The 18,208-nt window shown below is 38.3% G+C and overlaps 1 protein-coding gene across 3 annotated transcripts in view; it reads right to left on the minus strand.

The window, feature by feature from the left end:
• Window positions 1-18,208, minus strand: part of MYO9A (myosin IXA) — a 391,855-nt gene that overhangs the window by 197,495 nt on the left and 176,152 nt on the right. For all 3 annotated transcript variants that reach the window (XM_058294436.2, XM_071214269.1, XM_058294435.2), the window contains exons 12-13: window positions 17,851-17,972; window positions 4,081-4,222 (exon numbers count right to left, since the gene is read on the minus strand). In XM_058294436.2, the coding sequence (XP_058150419.1) occupies window positions 4,081-4,222; window positions 17,851-17,972 (264 nt within the window). The remainder of the gene's footprint in view (window positions 1-4,080; window positions 4,223-17,850; window positions 17,973-18,208) is intronic.

Here is an 18,208-nt window from a genome sequence, read left to right on the forward strand (position 1 = left end):
TAAAACTACTGAATTCTATAATGCATGTAAATTACAATGAAATTTCTACAATTTTATTGCAGCTTGTTAAACACTGATCAGAGAGAGCCTCTCTGAAAGGTATTACATAAAATGACAGGAGGCCTGAATAACAAAATGGAGCCAGCCATGAGAAGATGGGAAAGAGCATTCTAAGTAAAGGGAACAACTTATTACAAAGACCTTTAGGTAGTGATGAGCTGGACATGTTAGGGGAAAAAACAGGAAGACTAGGGGCTGGAGAATATTGGGCAAGAATAGAAATGGTAAAAGATTAGGCAAATAATAGGCATATTTAGGCTCTGTAAGCCTGTGTCAGGAGTTTGGATCTTATTCAACTGTAAAGGGAAGGCACTAGAAGGATAATGATATGAACTAACTGGTGTTTTATAAATAACACTGGTTGCTCAGTAGGGAATGAATTGTACAAAGGAAGAATAGGAAAAAGACTACCAAGCTATTAAAATATTCCAGATAAGAGCTGATAGTGACCTAAGCTAAGTGGGTAGTAGTACTGGAGAAGGAGAACTGTTATCATAGTTAGGATATGTTTTGGAGATAAATATAATAGGACTTGCAGATGGACTGGGAGGTAGAGAGAGAATAAAAGGGAATCAGGCTAACTCCTATATTTTGGGTTTGAGTAACTAGGGGGGATGGAGATGCCATATACTGATATAGAGAAGTCCAGAAAAAGCATGTTTGGGATGAAGAGTGAGGATCAAGAGGTCAGTTTTGTCCCAAGTGAAATTTAACATGGTAAAGAAGATAATAATAGCAGATAACATTTATTAAGAGGTTATAAAGTACCTGGTACTCTTCTAAATGTTCCACATGCAGTATCTCATTTAATTTCATTTACTCCTCGTAACAACCCCTTTAGGTAGATATAATTATTCCCATTTTGTACATTAAGATCAATCACAAAGAATAATTAATATACAACTAATCAACAGAAGAACAGGGCTTCAAATTCAGTCAACCATTAACCACTATACTGTGTTTGATTACAGAGAGTAAGTCACTCCAAGTTGGAGAAGCTTTACAGAACATCACTCAGAATTTTGTGAGGAGCATGCCTCATCTACTCTCATGCCCAGAAGGCAGCTTGGAGTCATCTTATTATTTTTAGGGCTTTCCTTTTCTAGTTCTTCTTTGTTCTGCTAATTGAGAATGAATTAGGAAAAGGGAAATAAGACCAGAACCTTGGTCCTTGGCTTGCCCCTAAGATACACTTAGAGCATGTTTTTTAACGCAAGTGTTTTGTGTAATCTATTAACTTTAAAAAAAGATCATTTAAAAAATAAAAAAAATTTAATAAAACTTAAATGAGGTATCATTTCATACCATTAGTCTGGCCACTATTAAAAAGCCAGAAAACTACAAGTGTTGGAGAGGAAGTGGAGAGATAGGAAAGCTTATTCACTTTTTTGGGAGGGGGGAAAGTGTATATTATAAAAGAAAGTTCATAAAATAGAATAAGAATTTTCAACTCTAAATCACCACTATCACCACGAAATACCTACTGAAGGCAGGTAAGGTGTCAGGCAATAAGTTAAGTGTTATGCATATTTATTTCACTCACTTCTTACAGTTTTTCAATGTAGCAGACTCAATTATACACACTTTACTGATAAGAGGTAAAATAGGTTCCCAAAGGTCAAAGAGACAGTAAGCACTAGAGCAGGAAGTGAAACACCAGACTGCCCTTCTCTAAAGACCATCTCGTTCTATTAATCACTACACTGTACAACCTAAAACTCTAAATTCTTTTCCATGGTGTCTGTCAAGTGTTGATACTGACCAGTTACAATTAAGTGATCTCTTCTCTTAGTCCTCATATTTCTAGATTTCTAAGTATATCTGACATAACTAACCACATCATTCTTTCTGAAACTCTCCTCTGTTTCTATAACAACACTTCTTGTGCTAACCCTTTTCAGAACTCAGTGCTGGATCTTAGGGTTTGATCTTGTATATTATTTTTTACTCAGTCCTCCTATATCAAGTGATCTCAACCATATCTAAGCTTTAAATACTATTTATATGATAAGGCCCAAATGTGAATTTCCAGTTCAGATTTTTCTTATTTCTTAGAACCATTTAGACATCTTAAAGGTGCCTCCAACTTGAAAGAGAAAACGTTGTAAACAAGTATAAATTCTTACTAAATGTTGGAAGCATTCAACAGTGAAGTAATATGAGCCTGAAATTTGGGTGGGGGGGAAGTTTTGTGTTTTTTGGGGGGGAAGGTGAGTTTTAAATGACCAATTCAAGTTATTTAACAGACAAAATCATAAAATTTTCCTGTTTTTTTTCTGGAGGCAGTTTTGTTAAACTGTGTCTTTCCTGAATTCAATTTTATCTAAGTTGTCAAATTTCTTGGCAAAATGTCATCAAACCCTTTTTCCCCCATAATTTCCTCTTAATAGCCCTTTAATATGTGTAGGATATGTATAAAGTCTTCCTTTTCATTCCTGATGTCTATAAATTGTGAATCTTTTTTTTTCTATTATCAAATATTTTCTATTATCTTTTCATTTATATTATTTTCTGTTATCTTTTAGCTTTATCGATTTCTCTATTGCACCTCTGCTGTCTAATGCATTGATTTCTGGTCTTACATATATTATATCTTCATCTAATTTCCTTGGGTTTAATTTGCTGTTCTTTTTCCAGTTTCTTGAAATGAAAACTTCAATAATTGCTTTTCAATCATTTTTCTTTCCTAATATATAAATTTAAAGATAAAATTTCAGAAAGGTGTTCATGAATCCACAAATTCAAAATCCACTATTTCAATATTTTCCCTTATAGGACCCATTCTCTCATTTATGGAACACACCCTCTTTTGTTTATACATGTTATGTATGTACGTATGTATGTACGCATATATGTATGTATAAATATACATGTATGTAAATACCTACACAGTCAGGTCCATGTCTGTTTAGTTTACGGCTAAATTACTCGCACGGCCTACATAAGGTGTGACAATGACAATGTTCAATGAACACATTCTGAATAAATGAATCAATTAATGGATAAATGAATGAATGATCTTAATTGTGACACTTAAAGAAGCAGGAGAAAATATCTTGTTCCACTATTTTCTGCATCTTTACTGCATTGCCTGGGAAATTTGGTAGGCTTTAAACATCAAGCAGTCGATGTTGTAACTGGTTTACCAATTACAAACAAGAAAATAGGCAAAATTATGAAGTTTCCGCAGTGTCTGAGTTCTAATACAGTCATCATAGAGACTCCCAAGAACCTAACAGCACAAAGCCATGAAGCCTCTGTCAGGCCTCATGGATCTAAAGAAAGGAGAAATTTGACAAGCCACATGGACCAACTAGTAGGCTTTGAGACATACAGTTGCTGTCTATTGTTTCAGATCTAACAAAGGCTATCAGAATGAACTGAAAATATGACGTTCATCTGCAGGAAGAAACTAACCGTAACATTTACTAAGACAACAGTATACTAAAAAGTACAATCTAACTTTTAGTAGCACTTTTATAAAGTATCTCCAATTGTTTGCTACTGACCAAGAACCTTCACAAACTGAAAAGCAATTAGGGGGAAGCTGACTTGGCCCAATGGATAGGGCATTCTCCTACCACATGGGAGGTCCACGGTTCAAACCCTGGACCTCCTTGACCCGTGTGGAGCTGGCCCATGTGCAGTGCTGATGCAAGAAAGGAGTACCATGTCACACAGGGGTGTCCCCCATGTAGGGGACCCCAACGCGCAAGGAGTGCACCTCATAAGGAGAGCCACCCAGTGCGAAAGAAAGTGCAGCCTGCCCAAGAATGGCGCCACACACATGGAGAGCTGACAAAACAAGATGATGCAACAAAAAAGAAACACAGATTCCCAGTGCCACTGATAAGGATAGAAAGGGTCAGAGAAGCACACAGAGCAAATGGACACAGAGAGCAGAGAACTGGGGGGGGGGGAGAAATAAATAAAAAATAAATCTAAAAAAAAAGCATTTAGCGTGCCAGGAAAACTGATATAGTTAAGAACACACCTCTGCCCAATGAGAAATTTACTGACCTTTACCCCATATTTCACTTTCCCAGCATAATGCTTTATGATGAAAGCAGGCTCCATCACTGCAGGAAATTCAATGTAAGAATTCTCTTCATGTTGATGTTTAAACTTGTCTAGCAATGTTTGATTTGTAGCCTGTGGGAAACTGAATTAAAGATAAATAAAAGTGATATCACTGAAGAAGGATGCAATTAGCACCGTCATTTTTAAGTACATTATACTTACATTGCCATCTAACACATTCAGCAATTGACAAAAAGTTTCATCTATATTATTTAATCTGATTCTCCTAGCAAATTAAAAAGTGAACACAAGGATCAGTGCCCTGATTTTACACACTTTTGAGTGATCAAAAGTTTTGACTTGCCCAAACTCACACTTTGCAAGCATAACTGAGAAAATAATTCATGTCTTAGCTATTTAACTTAGTTTGCTCTGTACAACACTACTGTAAAACTAAAAGGAAAATAAAAACCAAATCATAAATTGTTTAGAGCCCAGAACCTTCAAATTGGGAATAATCTCTCAATTTGAATAGATCCTATAAATCCAGTCACTATTTTCCTATTTCTTCTTGCAAAAATAAGTAGAAATTTTCTTACCTACACCAATTACTACACATTTATCATCAACATAAATCAAAATACATCTCATTGATGAGAATTTCATATCCAAGAATTATTCAAATATTTATTAATAATGCATAAAAGGAAATATAGGTTTTGAAAGCTCACAGGAGGAAAATAGTCACTAGTGACTGGGAATAATGGAAGGGTTCACAGAGGACACAGGACAGAGTATATATGAACCAGATGTTAATGACTAGATACGAAGTTTAAATAGAGGAAATATCATGAAAAGGAAAAGGATTATTTTTCAGAGAATACTTCTGTTTAACTAGCTGAAATAATAAGTAATGATGGGACATGTGATTGCATAGATGTCGAAAACCAGCTATGATGTGAAAATGACTCTAAAATTGCAACATAAATAGTTAATTACATTAGTATGGATTGGAATGAGGAGGGAAAAAAAAGGCCTCGGGGTGACGGTCATTGTTTAGATTAAAAGCGCTATCGGTGACACTAGGCAAACAACAATGTTTTTGAGAATTGGTTTTATAATCCATAAAATGAGTACAAAACCAGGTATTCACAGAGCTAGGAGAATTAAATAACACTAGTAAAAACATTTCACAGTACTGGTACCTAAAAGAGATTACAAAAACATTATCTACTTTGTAATGTTGCAAACACTGCAATTTTCCTTGTCATCTAAGCATGCTTTTGCTTTCCAATATCATCTTTACCTCAAACATCTCCCCCACTGCATCTAACTCTTTTTCTACATAACAGAGTACTAAAGCCATTAAGAATGGGTTTACAACCTTACAACCTCAGACTACTGCAGTAGCCTCTATACTGGCCTCACTGATTCTAATCTTACCTTATTTCAAGTTACGAAAACATACCAAAATACATTTTACTACAATAGTCCTTTAATCATGTTCCTCCACTACTGAGAAAAGTAATAGATCATCAAGGCAAAGAGAAAGGCTCCAAGCTCGCAAGCCTAGAACAAGCCAACCCCTGCAACTCTTTCTCACAACAAAATTCTTCTGTCCAGGAAGGATGCTCACTTCATTGTCTCTAATTAAGAGTTTATTTACTTTCTGAGTAATTACCAGTTTGTGATTTATTTGTTTTATTTTTACTTTTTTTCTCTTGTTATGTCTTTTATTTTTTATTTTTTTGTGATTTATTTTAATCATTTTTTATGGAGAGGTTTTTAATTTTATTATGATAAAATATATTAAATAAAATTTGTCATTTTGTATATGGAGGCCTGCAAGGGTTTTGTCTGAGGTTCCCAAGTATAACATTAAAACCTTGATTTTAGTAATATATATATATATCATGATATTTGCCATTTTAACCATTTTTAAGCATACAACTCAGTGGAATTAATTACATTTACAATATTGTGCCACCAGAGCCACCATCTTTTCCTTAAAAGCAGTTTTATTGAGATATATTCACATACCAAACAACTCATCCGAAGTGACCAAATAATGGTTTTTACTATAACCAAAGAATTATGCATTCATCATCACAAAACATTTAAGAACAGGGAAACAGATGTGGCTCAAGCAGCTGGTTTCCCATTTGCCATATAGGAGGTCCAGGGTTTGATGCCCAGGGCCTCCTGGTAGAGGCAAGCTGGCCCGCACAAAAAGCTGGCCCACGTGGAGTGCTGACCCAACACGGAACTGCTGCCCTTCACTGGAGTGCCGCCCCCCACTGGATTGCCACCCCACCCGCGCAGGAGTGCCGCCCTGCGCAGGAGTGCCAACCCTTGCAGGACTGCTGCCCTGTGTAGGAGTGCCAGCTGACACAGGGAGCTGATGCTGCAAGATGACCCAACAAGAGACACAGAGGAGAGAGAATAAGAGACGTAGCAGAACAGGGAGTTGAGGTGGCACAAGAGAAGGATCGCCTCTCTCCCACTCCAGAAGGTCGGAGGATTGGTTCCTGGAGCCACCTAATGAGAATACAAGCAGACACAGAAGAGCACACAGCAAATGGACACAGAGAGCACACAATTGGGGGGTGGGAGGGAAAAAAAAAAAATCTTAAAAAACTTCTTTTAAGAACTTCATTACTCCAAAAAGAAAAACACCAGACCACTTAGTAGTCACTTCTCAATCCCTATCATTCCCCAGCCCTACATAATCATTAATTCAATCTTTATAAAATGACTTAGATTTACAAAATGGAAAAATACAAAATGTATTAATTTCTGTTTGGTTTCTTTCACTTACTATAATGTTGTGGGTTGTTTTCTTCTTTTTTAACACACATTTATACAGTTTTAAGGAAAAACTGACTTATATATGCAGTATTATCAATATTCATATTTCACGTGAGGTTTCACTATGCTATAACAGCCCCAAATTACATGTTTAGCTTTCCTTCTACTAATATACATAACATTAGACTTTCCCTTCCAAGCACTATCATCCCCGTATGATAGCACTGCTAGTTACAAACACAATGATACATTTTCACCTTTTCTATGCATTCCCAAAGATTAAAAAACAATATTTTTCCAATTCTCCATCAGTTTACCCTCTCCTTTCCATTCTCTAACTTCATTCTATTTTCTGGTGACCTATATTCTAGTTATTAACTCAATGAGTTTATATATTTAGTTCAAAATAGCACAATCATACAGTATTTGTCCTTTTGTGTCTGGCTTACTTCACTCACATAAAGTCCTCCAGGTTCATCTATGTTGTCATATGCATCATGACTTCATTTCTTATAGCTGTTACTCACTGTGTGTTAACATTTCCACACTTTTACAGTAAAGCTAATTAAAACTTCTACATACATTAAACATCAGTAGCCCACTCAATCCTCCTCTTATCTCCTTTAATAATCCACCACCTACCACCAGGTCTTGAAGATATTTTCCAATAATTTCTTCCAGAAGTTTTATGGTTCTTGCTTTTTTTTTTTTTTTAAGGCTTTTGGTTCATTTTGAGTTAAGTTTTGGATAAGGTGTGAGATAGGGGTCCTCTTTCCTTCTTTCAGCTGTGGATATCCAGTTCTTTCAGCACCATTTGTTGAATGGATTATTCTGTCCGAGCTGTGTGAGTTTGACAGGCTAGTCAAAAATCACTTGACCATACCTGTGAGGGTCTGTTTCTAAACCAAAAATTGGTTCCATTGGTCTATTGTATCCGTTTTTGGGCCAGTACCATGCTGTTTTTACTACTATAGGTAAGTATTATGATTTAAAGTCTGGAGATGAGGATTCACTTTTCCTTTTTATGATGTTTCAGGCTATTCAGGACTCCTTACCCTTCCAAATAAATGTAATGATTGTGTTTTCAATTTTTTCTTTAATGCCGGTGGAATTTTTATCGGGATTGCATTAAATCCGTATATCAATTTCAGTAGAATTGACTTCTTAATGATATTTCGTCTTCCAATCCATGAGCATGGAATGTTCCTCCAGTTATTTAGGCCTTTTTTTATTTGTTTTAACATCGAGTTGCAGTTTTCTGAATGCAAGTGCTTTACATCATTGGTTAAGTTTATTCCTGACTACTTGAGCTTTATCTGCCATGTTTTATTTTCACCACTCTTTTCACACTTTTAGTTACTTTTACTGATATAATCTTCATTTCTAGACTATCTTCCTGGCCCCTTGCTCCTGTCTTTTCAGGCTCTAACACACCCTTTAGTATTTCCTGAAAATCTGGTTTCTTGCTTAGAAATTCTCTGTTTGTTTATCTGTGAATATTCTAATTTCGCCTTCATTTTTGGAAAGACAGTCTTGCTGGATATAAGATTCTTGGCTGGAAGTTTTTCTCTTGTAAAATCTTAAATATATCAGACTATTATCTTCTTGCCTCTATGATTTCTGGTGAGAAATCAGCACTTAATCTTATTGGATTCATTATATGTTATGCATTGCTTTCTTTTCTCTTGCTGCTCTCGGAATTTTCTCTTTATCTTTGGCCTTTGACATTCTAAGGAGTATGTGTCTTGGAGGTTTTTCGGATAGGAGTACGTTGTGCTTCTTCGACAGGGATATCTATGTCCTTCAATAGAGTTGAGACATTTTCTACCATTATTTCTTCAAATATTCCTTTTGCCCCTTTTCCCTTCTCATCTCCTTCTGGGACACACATGACATGTATGTTTGCACACCTTTTGTTGTCATTTAGTTCCCTGAGACCTTGTTCAATTTTTTCCATTCTTTTCTTCATCTGTTCTTTTGTATGTTCACCTTCAGAGGCCATTTCTTCAAGTTTACCAGATTTTCTGTCTCCTCAAATCTGCTATTATATGATCCCAGTGGGTTTTTTAAAAAAGATTTATATATTTATTTATCCCTCCCCCCTGCCCCTTGAGGCTTTTTCCATTCTTTTGCTATCTCTTCTCTGTGTCCATTCGGTAAACTTTTTTCTGTATCTGCTTGTCTCCCTCTGCTGGGTCAGCTCTTCACAGCGCACAGGCCGACTTGCCTTCACAAAGAGGCCCTGGGACACAAACCCAGGGCCTCCCATATGGTAGATGGGAGCCCAAGTAGGTGAGCCACAACCACTTCCCGATTCCAATGTTTTTAAATTTCATCTATTGCACCTTTCATTCCCTTAAGATCTGCTATTTTTCGGTGCATGCTTTCAAATTCTTCTTTGTGCTCATCTAATGTCTTCTCAATATCCTTAATCTCTTTAGCTATTTCATTGAATTTATTAAGGAGATTTGTTTGAACATCTATAATTAGTTGTCTCAACTCCTGTATGTCATCTGGAGGCTTACCTTGTTCCTTTAACTGGGCCATAGCTTCCTGTTTCTTGATGTGGATTGTGACTGTTGGTTGGTGCCTTCGCATCTGACTTACTACAGTATTTTTTCTGGGTGCAGTTTTTCTCTTTAGTTTAGGGCTTCCTATCCTTTCTCCCTTTCTGGTTGTGCAGAAGAAGCCAAGCATGTAGTTGGTGCTATAAGCTGTGGAGTCTCAAGCTGCCCTCATTGCAAAAGGGACCAATGAAGCTTCTTCCAACCTTCTCTTTTGCCAGGGGTAGGGACAGAGTCACAGCTATGTGGAATAACCCAAGTGCAGGCCTAGACTGTAGTTGCCCAGAGAGACTGATGAAGCTTCACATCCCTTTCTCCCCTCTCTGGTGCAGGGAGAGAGCTGCAGGTGTGGACAGTAATCTATGCGGTGCAGGTCCAAGATGACCGCAGTTGTCCTTGTAGATTTCTGATTTTCAGTTTATGCCAGCCAAAGTTACCTGCAGTTATCTCTATAGGCTGGTGCAGGTTTCTTTAGCCTCCTCCCCACCAGAGGTGGGGCTGAAGCCTAGGCAGGCTGCAGGCTGACCTGTGTGAAAGAAACTGGTTCCTGCTGACACTGAGAGTTTCAGTCAGCCCGGCTTCCTCTCTGGCTGGGGACAGAGTCAGAATGGTGGCTACTGGCCTCTTTCTGACTTGAGCTGGTTCACACCCCAGCTGTTCCCACGGTTATCTCTTAGCCAGCCAAGTCTACCAATCAGTAGCCAAAATCGGCAGCCAACAGTCTCCTCCTTCTGTTTTTGGGAAATGGAACTTCCAAACCCAGCCACAGAAGAGCTCCTGGGCCAGCTTGTGCCACGAGAGTAGGATAATCACCGGCCTCCACGGCTTAGCTGGTAATTTCCCAGAAATTGCACAGGTCCCCACAACTTCCTCCCTACTGTAGGTGGCACTGGGGTATAGGTTGGAGCTGCAATCTGACCTGGATGGAAAGAAGCTGGTCCCCACAAGCACTGGGATTTTCAGTTCACCCCACTTCCCCACGTGTCAGGCGCAGAGTTAAGATGGCGGCTCCCAGCCTCTTTCTGACTTGGACAGGCTCAAACTTTAGCTGGTCTCAGGATTATACTGTAGCTTGCTGAATTTACTCATCAGTAGCTGAAATTGGTACATAACTGTCTCTTCCACCCCCATTTGGGGGAAGTGGAGTTTTCAATTCCAGTCGCGGAACAGCTCCCAAGGCGGCTTGTGCCTCCAGTGGAGGATGGGCACCAGCCTCTGGGGTGTAAAGTGCTCTACTTGCGAGTCTTCTCTGCAGATGAGCAGTCTCCTTCCTTCTACTCCTTCAAGGATGTGGCAAGATGCTATTCTGGTCTCCTGGAGCCCCCAAACAGGTGCTTCAGCTAGCTCCAGAGAGCTCTGGACATTTACTAACTGCCCTGTAGCAGGAGCTGACTCTAGGCGCGCCTTATCAAACTGTCATCTTGCTGGTTCTCTTGTATAATTCTTTTGATATGCTTTTGTATTAAATTTGCAAATATTCTGTTGAATATTACATTTATTAGAGAGGTTGGTCTTTGTCTTTTCTTGAGGCATCTTTACCATGTTTTGGTATTAGGGTGATGGTGGCTATACAAAATATATTGGGTAGTTTTCCCTCCTCTGCAATTTCTTGGAAGCATTTTCAAAGGATTGGTGTTCATTCTTCTCAAAAAGCTTGGCAGAATTCACCTGAGAAGCCATTTGGTCCTGTACTTTTCTTTGCTGGAAATGTTTCATGACTGATTCAATCTCTTCAAATGTGATTGGTTTGTTGATTTCTTGCTTTTCCTATAGTCAATTTAAGTTGTTTGTGTTTCTAGGAGTTTGTCCATGTCATCTAAGTTGTCTAGTTTGTTCAGATACAGTTTCTGATAAAATCCTCTTATGGTCCTTTTTATTTCAGTGAGGTCAGTTGTAACATCCCCCCTTACAATTCAGATTTTATTATCAGCATCTTCTCTTTGTTTCTGTTAGTCTAGCTAAGGGTTTATCAATTTTATTGATTGTATTAGTCAGCTAAAGTGGTGCTGATGCAAAGTACCAGAAATCTGATGGTTTAATAAATGATTTAATAAATGGTTTTATTTGTTGTAATAGCTTTCAGTTACAAGGCCTAAAGAGTCCAATTCCAGGTACTATAAGAGGTACCTGCTCACCAAAGTCTGTTGCCACATGTTGAAGCAAGATGGCAGGCAATGTCTGTGAGGGTTCAACCTTCCTCTCTCTCTTAAGGCTCCTTGGGTCCAGCTTCTTCCGATTTCAGCTGTAGGCTGGCATAGTGCTCATCTCTCTTCCTGGAGATCATTTCTTCGCAGGTTCAGCTGCTCTGGTCTCTTCACAAGGTCAGCTGTAAACTATCACAGAAATGGCTCATCTCTCTTCCCAGGCCTCTACCCTGTCTTTGGAGCTCTCTCTCTTGCTCTGTGTATCTTCTCTGTGTATCTACCTCTACCTCCATGTTCTTGATTGAGCATCCATTTATATAGCCTACCATGGGGGAAGGGACTCAACCTTGCACACTGTAATGAAGTGGTCGACTCAAAACCCTAATCTTGATTTAATAAAGTAAAAGTGAAACCTTCAAATTTAATACAATCAAAGGTTATCATGCCCAGAGAAACAGACCAGTTTACAAACATAATCAATACCTCCTTTTGGAATTCATAGTATAATTTTAATCCTTTCATATTTATTTAGATCTACCTTTGACCCAACAAGTCATCTATTTGGGGGAAAGATCCAAGAGCACTTGAGAAAAATGTATACCCCGCTGATTTCAGGTGCAACACTCTGCATATGACTGTTAAGTCTAGCTCATTTTCCATATTGTTCAAGTGCTATTCTGTCCAATATTAATATGCCTACTTGGGAAACGGACTTGGCCCAGTGGTTAGGGCGTCCGTCTACCACATGGGAGGTCCACGGTTCAAACCCCGGGCCTCCTTGACCCGTGTGGAGCTGGCCCATGTGCAGTGCTGATGAGCGCAAGGCATGCCGCCCCACGCAGGGGTGTCTCCCGCATAGGGGAGCCCCACGTGCAAGGAGTGCATCCCGTAAGGAGAGTCGCCCAGCGTGAAAGGAAGTGCAGCCTGCCCAGGAATGGTGCCGCCCACACTTCCTGTGCCGCTGACGACAACAGAAGCAGACAAAGAAACAAGACGCAGCAAATAGACACAGAGGACAGACAACCAGGGGAGGGGGGGAATTTAAAAATATATATATATATATACCTACTTGTGCTCTTTTTTAGTTGCTGCTTGCATGGAGTATCTTTTTCCAACTGGTTTGTTTTCATGAGCCGAAGATTATTCTCTTCTAGGCAGTATATAGATGGCTCATGTTTTATTATCTATTCTGTCAGCCTATGTCTTTTGACTGGGGAGTCTGATCCATTCACTTTCAATATTACTGTATTGTTTACTTCCACCACTTTATTCTTTCACTTTTGTATTTCATATCTTATTTTCATCAGTCGTTTTACTCTTTTGGTTATACATTCTGCTAGTCTTTCATTCAACATTCTCCTCCAAGTCTCTCTCTCCTGTCTTTTTCTTTCAGGGTATAAGGTTCCCTTTAATACTCTCTGCAAAACCAGGTTCTCTTCTCTAAACTCTTTGTTTCTGTTTATTTCTGAATATTTTAAACTCACCATCATATTTGAAGAACAATTGTGCCAAATAAAGAATTCCCAGCTGGCAATTTTTCTCTTTCAGTATCCTAATTGTATGATACCACTGTCTTCTCTCCTCCACGATTTCTGATGAGAAATCCACACTAAGTTTTACTGGGTGCCTCCTGTATATAATAGTTTGCTGCTTCTTTGCTATTCTCAGAATTTTCTCTTTATCTTTTTTGACATTAGACATTCTGAGTAATGTCTTGGCATAGGTCTATTTGGATTTATTCTGACTGGGGTGCACTATTCTTCTTGGACACATAAATTCATGTCTTTCATGAGAGTTGGGAGATTTTCAACCATTATTTCCTCAGATAGTCTTTCTTTCCTTTTTCTTTCTATTCTCCTTCTGGAAATCCCATGAAACGTATATTGTTGCACTTCATGTTACCTTTCAATTCCCTCAATTCTTCCGATTCTTTTCTTTTTTTATTCTTCTCTCTTTCATGTCAGTGCTTCTGTCCTCTGCATCATTTATTCTTTCTTCTGTAATTTCGAGTCTGCAGTTGTATGCCTTTAATGTGTTTTTTTTTAAAGATTTATTTATTTCTCTCCCCTTGCCCCTCCCCCGCCCCCCGTTGTCTGCTCTTTGTGTCCATTTTCTGCGTGTTCTTCTTTGCCCGCTTCTGTTGTTGTCAGCGGCACGGGAATCTGTGTTTCCTTTTGTTGGGTCATCTTGTTGTGTCAGCTCTCCATGTGTGCGGCACCATTCCTGGGCAGGCTGAACTTCTTTTCGCGTTGGGCGGCTCTCCTTACGGCACGCACTTCTTGCGCGTGGGGCTCCCCTAGCGGGGGACACCCCTGCGTGGCACGGCACTCTTTGCGCGCATCAGCACTGCCTGTGGGCCAGCTCCACACAGGTCAAGGAGGCCCAGGGTTTGAACCACAGACCTCCCATGTGGTAGACGGACGCCCTAACCACTGGGCCAAGTCCACCGCCTTTAATGTGTTTTTGAGCTCACCTATTATGGTTTGCATTCCTGTGAATTGTCTTCTAACTCATTGATTTGATTTTGGAGATTTGAATGAACCTCATTGATTAGCTGTCTCAAATCCTGTATTTCTTGAGGGCCTTCAATATATTCCTTTGCTTCAGCCATTTCTTCCTTTTCCTAATATGGCTTGTAATTTTTTGGTGACATCTAGGCATCTGATTAGGATAGTGAATTTACTCTGATGCTCAATTTCTCTCTCTTGCGTAGTGATTTATTGGCAGGAAGCTGTGTGTTATTGCCTTTCTTTGATTCTTGGTTCACTCTGTTCTAGGTCTTTTTGTTTATCCCTGTGAGTTGCTCAAATCTGGGCCATGGAAACAGTAATGGGTTGCAGATCCACTTACAAGAGCTAGGGGATGGAGACTGTAAATTCCAAGAAAAGTCATTTATTTTGTTTCCTCACATGCACTTTCTTGGTCTGCCAGCAGATGGTGCTCCTCAGCAACCCTCTCAGTTCAAAGCCAGGTGGGAATGTGTTCACTGCAACAGGGACAGCAAAATGTGACAGAAAAATCTGCCTGAAAGCTATTCAGAGCCTTGCAATTCAAACTTTCTCAGAGGCAGTCCAACATTTTCCAGCAGTCCCCTCTCTTTTCCTGGACAGAAAATAATTCTACTGCCCTGTGAGTCCTCACCAGTTCCAGTTAGTGGAAAGGGTGATTAAGAGGGTTGGTTATCTTTAGTCCTATGCCAGCTCCCAAGGCAAGCAATGGTATAGCCCCACTCTGCCTGGAAGTGCTCCTGGGACACAGGAGACCAAATCTGTTGGTCAAAAGCAAAATCAGCCTTAGGCTGAATCCCTCTCTCCTGTTTCCTGGGGAGAAGTGTATCCACGCTGTCTGTACCTGCTGGCTAGAGGTCAGAGATTTCAAAGCTGTCTGCTTGGAGTGTAAGGGTAAAGGTGGAGATGGCTGCAGCTGCAGCTTCCACGCAGAGTCTTTCTGTCGAGATTCTCTTCTTGTACCCCTCTCTCTTCTGGGTGGTATCTAGCCTTCCTCTAGTGCCCTAAACTCTAGAACATTTTTTTCTAGGCCATGTCTGCCTGTCCTCTAGCTATTTTTCCTGGAGAGAAGTGAGTCCTGTGTTTCTCTGATCCACCATCTTCCCATAAGTCCCTATTTTTATCTTACTTCTAAATGGAGAACGAAAATTGCCAAAGGAAGGAGGACAGGCATAAGACCATTATTACTCCAAGTTGAGAAAGATGGAAAGGAAGGTTCTCCATAGGTACTGCATTTAACAAATATTTGTGGATGCCTACTGTGTTTATCAAGCTAAAGAGACTGAACAAAGAGGCAATGCTCATTTCAAAGTTCTTAACCCATTCTTCTGCAAAGTCTATCTGCAAGCGTAGCCTTAGGTTAGGGTTTGTATGCATATAAGAAGTACCTGTGGAGCTTTCAGAAACACTAGTGCCTGGACCCATACTCCTATGATTCTGCTTCCATTGATAAGAGTGGTGACATAGCATCACTATCACTTACAAGTCTGCCATATAATTTATAAGTAAAAGCAAGATTGACAAATGCTGCCCTAAATGAATGTTTGGATCTTAACTTTGGTCTCTGTTAAAATGAAGATTCTGATTCAACAGATCTGAAGTGTAAGACTGAGACTCTGCATTTCTAACAAGTTCCAAGGTTCTGCCAATATTGCTATCTATAGACCTCACTTTGAATACTATGGGAAAAACTGATAACACTCCTAACACCCTATTCATATCTGGGACTTTGTTTACAGGAGTTCCTCCTTCCTAAATGTCACAGTGTAGCCTATAGAATCTAGTTTAAATAATTTGCCCAAAGTCTTATGGCCACTAAGTAGCAGAGACAAGATTAAGCAAGCTTCCAAGTCTAAAACCAGGCAGCTAAAGCACTTACACATTGAATGATGTAGGAATACAGCTAAGGTTATGTTTCATGTTATATTTTCCCTACAAAATGAAATCTTTCTTTAGAAGAAAAAGACTCAGTCTATGGAATTTCCAAAATAATGCTTCCTAAATGTGAATAATTTTTCAATCCCTTCCACAGGTAAATGGCAGAGGAAAAATATTCCATACCTTCATGCATCTTCTTGGATGTTAAAGCAAAGAAAGAAAGATAGTTCATTTACAAAGGGAACTAATAACTATAGAACTGACTTATAAAATGAGGAAATTAATTTATGGTTTATTAAAAAATTTTATGGAGGACTGCATGTAGATACTGAATTGAAGCAATGATTAAGAAGGTTATTCAAGCCAGTCTCCTACTTAAAACAGATGGCAATAATGGAAAGTAATTACTATAATGGAGAATTTTATTACTTTATGAAGCAGCTGCTAATGAGCTCTAATGATTAAAAAGTTCTCCAAAATATTTTTCCTTATAATTTTTGGCCATATGGCTTAACCCCAGAAATTTTGGGTAACAGAAAAGAGGTGCCATTCTCTTCTTTGGGCAATATTTATATCTATGTGAGTCAACATCTAGCCAGAGGAATATAGTTGGGGTATTAAAAGATGTGCAACTCAATGAAATTTTGCCTAAACAATGATGGGACAGACATGGCTCTCTTACTTTATCCAGGTTTTAATTATATATGCACTTCCTCAATTCCTGTACACAACCACCTTAAGAAACATGGCAGAAAACATCATTCTTTATCTTCATTATTTAAGTTTTACACATAAGAAAGCTGAGGACCGAAGATATTAAGGTATTTGCCAAGGATAATTAACAGAGTAGGGATTCCAACCTTGGACATCTAACTCTAATTTCTAAGAATTACAGGGAAGCAATATAGAACAATGCTTCAAAGCATAAGCTTAGTAGTAAGAACTACATGGAGGGGTTGACTCTCAAATCAATCCATCATTTCCTATATTTATTTTAATAAATTCTATTTATTTATTTATTTAAATAAAAAAATCTAAATTTATTTAGGTTATTAATAGGAACAGACTAGTATTAGAGCAGAGTGGATATAAGATGTAACTGTTGACAGTCCCCTTTCCAAAATATTCCACATTATGACAATACTGCTGTCTATTTCTATGTTGCAAATCTGTGTGTTTTCAGCATATGTTTAGAATAACATACAATTTATCATCCAAACAAGGACATTTCTGGGAATGAAAGGAGAAACTTTTAATAATTAAACTGGGACAAAAAAGCATAAACTTTAGCCTTTCCCATTACTATGATGTATGGTCATCAAACCTACAATAATATATCCCCAATATTTTCTCTCCTAGGTGAGTGGGTATAATATTAATATTATTAACAGAAAAGCACAGATCCTCCATTACTCTAGTTTCTCTAAACCTAGATTTGCTATCTCTTAGGATAATTCAACTATCAATAGTATTTTAGAGAATACTGAGAGCACTCTAGAGGATGCCATATGAACCTTTATTTCTGAAGCTTATTTAAGTTTAGGATACTGAACACTGTTAACCAGGATGGCAAATATGTGACATCTGATGCCACTTAGGCAGACATCACTAACCTATCATGATATTCTTTCCTGTTACATGAAATCTGAACATCTCATATGTAAAATTTTATGAGAAAAGGAACAAACCATAAAAATAAATAAATCTATGCCAACAAATTGAGCATCAAAATGACAGTGTAGAACACATGCAAAAAAATGCATACAATAGAATCTTTGACTCTTTGATAATGTAAGAGGGAAGTTTAGGTCTTAAGAAGACATGACAAGTCCAAATGGATAATACATAATTAAAATGAAACATACTCACTTGCTTTCCTCATCCAAAAGATGGAGTAGTCCTGTAGGTTTCTTGCTAATAAGATTTATGCAACAGGTATTATCAATATAATCTATATTGTGCCAACTAATACCTTCAGTTCTATATTCCTCCTAGGAAAACCAAATAACAAAACAACAATTTATTCATGTTGCAGAAAATAATAGGTATATGATGATAAGGATTGAAAATTTTTACACTCACTTTTTAAATAAAATACTACAACAAAGTTCTTTTGTTATAATTCTTTTTCCAGTCAAACTTAAGGGCTGTATTCATTTTACTTGCACTATCAGGTGACCATACTAAGGGAAAATATACAGTGAAGATATTCATGATTCTATTCATG

The sequence above is a fragment of the Dasypus novemcinctus genome, chromosome 3 (assembly GCF_030445035.2).
Source record: "Dasypus novemcinctus isolate mDasNov1 chromosome 3, mDasNov1.1.hap2, whole genome shotgun sequence".
Taxonomy (NCBI): Eukaryota; Metazoa; Chordata; class Mammalia; order Cingulata; family Dasypodidae; genus Dasypus; species Dasypus novemcinctus.